Genomic DNA, 6,000 nt, shown 5'->3' on the forward strand with positions numbered 1-6,000 from the left:
TATGATGGGTCTCATGAGGGCCGAATATAGTGACATGATGACCTCTCTGGACCTAGATGCAATGTCTTTGCTTAGAATTTGAGCAACATAGGAGCATTTTTTACTACCTTGCACACATATTGGTTGAATGCTACTTTACTATCTACATGAGTTTCCAGATCCCTGACTAGTGAATCAATTTTTAAGGGTGTTTTGTTGATGACGTACTTACCTGGGTGGTAGATTTCCCACAAGGTGCTATAATGCATTTCTTGGTATTGAGTTTTAAGGCATGGCTTTGGCACCAAGGGTTTATCTGTATTAAACATTTCTGAATGGTGTTCTTACCTTGGGGGGAATTCACTGACTGCTCCCAGTTTGCAATCATCTGTGAACTTGGTCAGTCGAAGGCCTTTGACACTGGCTTTGCTTAACAGTATGACACAGTCTGCACCAGGCAGCCATCATCCCTTTTTTAGAGGTTAGTAGGACTAGTATCTATGAATTTGGGCCCAATTTATTGGTAAGGATGGTGTGGTAACATTTGTAATGACTCAGTTTAATTATAAGTTGACAAAATAAGACTGCTTCTTTTTTACACAGGCCAAGTATTAGTTGATTAACAAAATTAGGGATTTGTTCAAGGCCTACATAATTTCTTCTCTTGTTATTTTACCCAATAAGTTACATTCAAGATTAATTCTTTATGACAGCACTTAATTTTGTGATTCTGTTGTCCTCTGACAGTACAGTGCCTGAAACCTGATATTAGACTATGGGAACTATTTTCTGCAAGAGATGGGATGTTTACTCCTGAATAAGGAAGTCTTCAGTGTTAAAAGGACCAGCTCTGTATACTTTATCACTACCATGGTGAGTTTTTGCTAAGAAGTACCTTCACAGAACCTTTTTAACCCTGAAAGATTGGAGAATATATATTCCACTGCCAATGATAATTGTTAGATATTTTAAGAACAGAATAGGACAAGGGAACATTTTGCCCATTCTTATGCCATATTCAGGGTTAAGTGTTTTACTGAAGGAAATTGAGAAAAGCTTATATGTAAAGATTCTTTCATGGTAATCCCAGAGATATTTGTCATTAATATGAGGTTGTAAAGCAAAGTGGGGCTCCAACATCAGTACTACTTCAAACTGTCATGGTAACAGCTAAGAAAGCCATAACAAGATGACGGAAAGAGTAAAACAAAGTAGGCAAACAGTGGAAGAAATGTATACTCAGCAGAGAAAGCATTATCTTCTTAGAGGCTTCTCCCTCAGTATGTTTCACAGTATGCTTCTTTCTTGGTGCTGAGAAGTTAAGTTGTTAAAGAGCTGTAGCAATTATAGTGAGTTATAATCTTGGATTGCATTTAGAAGGGAGCTATCAATAATGGCTGACTCCATAAACTTCAGATTGTATTAAAAGACTGAAAGATGCTCACCCATAGGGCAAACTGCTTTAAAGAATTTCATAAGATGTCATCTTTTAAGGTTTAAATGAAATTTTTGAATTTCTGTTTAAGAGTTTATAAAGAATAGGTTGGATACCTAAGTTTGATAAGATAATAGGACAATATGATATTTAAAGTGATAAAACTAGTTAGGTTATATTTATTCATTTCTTCATTTTCCAGTTACCTACCTCATGCAGTTCAACGCTGTGGGGGATCTGGAAGCTAGCCCATCACTCAGTGGGTACAAGGTAGAGAATCTAATCTTGAAGGAAGTGCCAATCCCTCACTGAATGTATATGCACATTCATTCATAACATGTGCACGTATGGTCAATTTATTGGAGGATTGTTTTTCATCTACTGCATGTCTTTGGGGTATGAGAAAAAAAAACAAAAGTGTTCAGCTAAAGTACACCAAGACACAATGAGGATATGCAAAATTAGCACAGGAGGAATCCCAGCTGAGAAATGACCAGGAGATTCAAGTACTACAAGTCAATAATGTTGACCACTACACTGCTGTGCTTCCCATTAAGTAACATGTTTATTCTGATGACTGCTTAACACAGGATGCCTATTATTTAGTATTTACAGTGTTAGCTGTGTAGAAGTTTAGCTAGCTTAACTTTTTTGAATGCATAACTGTTTGGTAAATGATGTATGTGTTGACCCTTTATTTGCTTCTGTTGCCTATTTTTTCTTTCTTGGTATCATCTGCCATTGACGATGAGTCAGAGTTATCCTGTTTACATTTTAAATGAAATATTAATAATCATGTGGCCTCATTATCAAGATGAATAAATACACTGGTTTTGTGTGTCAGTCATGTAAACCCAAATCTGGGTTTCCTCGTGTCGTTGTGGGTGATTATAATAGTTCCATTACAGAAAGTCATGGGCATAAACAATTTTAAATGAAGCTTGATAGCTGTAAAATTAACTTAAATAGTCATATATATATACTATTGTCTTTTTTATGTCTAGGTTAATACCAGCATGGCCTTCAATATCGTCAGTTCAGTTATAGCCGTGATCAGCATCATTCTTTACTCAATTAATTTTGCTCTGCATGGCCACTTCTCCAGATACTCATCAATATTGGTAAGCAAAAGAACTGTTTTTGTCTGTTTGTTTTTTGTCTTATCTTGCTGAATGATTTTGCTGTCTTATTCAGGCCAGTTCAGCAGCCTGGATGTAGCTCTATATATCTGACTATTAGTTTGAAGCTTCCTCTGACAGCAGCATACTATCAAAATAACCCTGGATAACAACCCTTTTTTACTCCATCCTTCATTTCTCTTCCTTGCAACAAGAGAGCTAGCTGTTTGTTTTGTGTACTGCAATCTGTGTTGTGGTCTCAGAGTATAATATCAAGGTGTCTCAAAAATGAATGAAAGTTGCAAACTTCTCTTTGGTATAAGCTTATCAAACGTTTGTGGATAGCAGTGAAAACAAATCATCCTCAGTCAGCATTTTTAAACACATAGATTCTGCAGATATATAAAAGGGCATATAGCTGGCCGAAAGCATCATGCAGAGTAGCAATGACCTGTAGAAAGAAATGAATGTGGTGTAACTTTTAAGAAAAAAAATTAAAAAATGAATATCATGTTGATCCTCTAAGACAAAAACAGAAAGACACTACAGCACAGTGTGCCAGTGCCTTTCTGTTTTCTGCCACTTTTAAGATCTGCACAATGATTTAGGGAGAGGGTTGAAAGTTCACATTTGAAAGATGGTGGAAGTTATTGATATTCAAAGCTATTCAGGCAGTTTGCTGTAAAGGGAAGGGATTATATTAAAGATCCTGCCTTAATCAGAGCTGGATCATAGTCAAATGGGGCCATAGGCAGGGTAGTGGATCAGGCCCCTCCTGCCACAACTCCCCACCCCCGCAGCCATTCAGTGTCCCCTGACTATCCCCATTTACCATAAACACTGTTCATATCTCTCAGTGTTCATACAATTTTCTTTGCTTCTACAGTGATTACAGATATTTGGATTTAATTTAAAACTTTTATTTCAAATTTTATAACACAAACACCACTTGCCTGCCATTTGCTTAACCGAACAATGCAATCTGCATTAAAAACAGACTTAGCCTGAACAACAATAAATATCTCTGTCCAAGAAACTCATATTTATTAAAACTGTATAAAAACCCACATTCACTGAAAATGCATCTGGCCAGTAGTGGATTAAGTGTACCTTTGGGCTGGTTTTAAATGATGGGCCCCTGCACATATTTTTATGACCATGCATAAATGCATGTATTTTTTGATTCACCTTCCTGATTGTATTGTTATATTCCTTTTTTAACAAAGCAGCACTTGTTAGAGTGTGTTTTAAATTTGTAGTTTTGAACATTTTTCTAGTAAGCAGTGAAACAAAATGTATGAACTAATAATCAGAAAACTACCTATTTTAGAACATTTCTACTATAAGAGGCCACTCAGGCCTTCTTTCTTTATCACTGACTTTGTTGTATATTATTATAACATGCCACTCAGACTGCTGTCATTATAATCTACCAATATCAAACCAAGCACAATGTAGAAAAACAGATAAAGAATTCCAATGGAGGCCCCTTGTCAAAAACAGCAGCACCACAAGTAGAACCTTAACGCAATTTATTAAAACAAATAAGACAGCGTTTTCACCACAATTGTATGCGGCTTCTTCAGAGGTAGAGTGGTATACAAGTGAACAACGCTACATTAAAAATCCTGAAACCAGGAAGTGACATTATTCAATTTCCTACAGGTCACTTTTGTAAACTACGTGTTCAAAAGTATATTAGCGCCTCTGCGCTCACATTCTATGTTTAATTTTAACATTGTAAAACAATCCAACCCACATACTAAAGATGAACATGAAAAACAAGCTTAAAAAGTATACATATATTAAAAATGTATTTTTTTAAAAATGTATTTTTTTAAAAAAATTTTCAAATACATTACGAAACCAATTCTGTATGGGTAAGGTATCTCCTTGACCACAGCAATGTTTTAACTACAAAACCAGTATATATTACCTTAATTACGTAACTAAGGACATAAAATACATGTATTTAACCAGATGCAAACTCTAATAGGATACATAGCATAAAGCTAAACCCTACTCCTTTATAAAAGAGGTACTGTTCATACCTTCACATTTTATAGTTTAGCAATAAAGCCCATCTTAAAAGAATGTGCAGGTTTCAAAGTTTCGTGAGAAACTCACCAAGTTTTGTAATATTGTGTTATCGAAGATAACTCCTTAATTTTAAAACAGGTGTAATGTTGCAGTTACTATTAAGTCCTGGAAGTCTGAATGCGTCCAGACGTAACTGCCATTCTAACTCCCGGTTCTCCAGGATCAATGGAAAAGGGCCACCTCTGATCTTAACTGGCACATGGTCAATGGCCATAAAGGAAAAATTATGACCTGGATTTAGTTCAACATGCTTTGCCAAAGCGTTATCATTCTTGTTGGTCCTAATGGCGTATAAATGTTCGTACATACGATCCCGGACCCTACGGTCCGTCTTTCCAATATAAAACGCTTGGCAGCAGTTACAGAATGCTATATATATAATGGACTTACTCTCACAGTTTAGTGGGTACCTAATCCAGTACTTTTTATCTCTTATAGTAAACGTCTCCCCTCTTTTTACCCTGTTGCAGTACCTACAGAAGCCACATTGTTGCATCCCATTCCTCTTGTTGAATGTATGTTCAAGTGTGTCTCTCTGTAACAATTCCTTGAGATTAGTAGACCTTCTGAAGATAATCTTAGGGATACTGCCTAACTTATCTACTAGGTAGGAGTTTGAATTAATGAAATGCCAGTTCTTACGAATTATCGCTGAAATTTCTTTAGAATTTCTACTGAATGTAGTAATAAAACTTAAACCAAAGTCGCTTTCCTTTACAACAGGTGTAACCACATCGAACTGTTCATTACTCCAGTTCGAGTCCACACTGTTAATGTCAGTATGATGGTCCGTTTGATTAAGGACAATTTGTACTAGTAATGGCTTATAAAAGCCATTAAGTCTTTTGTTTGTGACTTCCTCAGTCAAATCATACAACAGTTGTTCAGGATAACCCCTGTTCCTAAACATTTCTTTCAACAGTTCACACTCTAAGGTGAAATCTTTCAAGGTACTGCACATTCTCCCTGCCCTCACCAGTTGTCCTTTCACAATTGACCGTTTCTGTTTATACGGGTGGAAACTGGTGAAGTGCAGGAAAGAATTGCAGTACGTGGCTTTTCTGAACACTGTTGATGTCAAAGTGCCATTCTCAGAGTCCTTGTTCAACTTGACATCAAGATAGTCTATTACTTTCTCTGAAAATTTAAACGTGAATTTTAGAAAATCAGTAGTTGTATTTATAATTTCGACGAAATTTTTAGCTTGTGTTTCCTGACCCTTGAACAATATAAAAATATCGTCAAGGAATCTCGTATAGTACACAACAGGGTCCATGAGGCCTGATGTTTTTCTCAAAATATTGGCCTCCCAGTAGCCCATTACATAATTCGTGACACTGGCCCCACAAGGGGAACCCATTGCCACTC

The 6,000-nt window shown here is 36.3% G+C and overlaps 1 protein-coding gene across 3 annotated transcripts in view; it reads left to right on the forward strand.

The window, feature by feature from the left end:
* LOC122793622 (membrane-spanning 4-domains subfamily A member 4D-like) overlaps positions 1-6,000 on the forward strand; it is a 254,571-nt gene that overhangs the window by 181,854 nt on the left and 66,717 nt on the right. For all 3 annotated transcript variants that reach the window (XM_044061812.1, XM_044061813.1, XM_044061811.1), the window contains one exon: positions 2,419-2,535. In XM_044061812.1, the coding sequence (XP_043917747.1) occupies positions 2,419-2,535 (117 nt within the window). The remainder of the gene's footprint in view (positions 1-2,418; positions 2,536-6,000) is intronic.

Source organism: Protopterus annectens, chromosome 2.part0 (genome assembly GCF_019279795.1).
Source record: "Protopterus annectens isolate FY-2018-M chromosome 2.part0, PAN1.0, whole genome shotgun sequence".
Classification (NCBI taxonomy): domain Eukaryota; kingdom Metazoa; phylum Chordata; order Ceratodontiformes; family Protopteridae; genus Protopterus; species Protopterus annectens.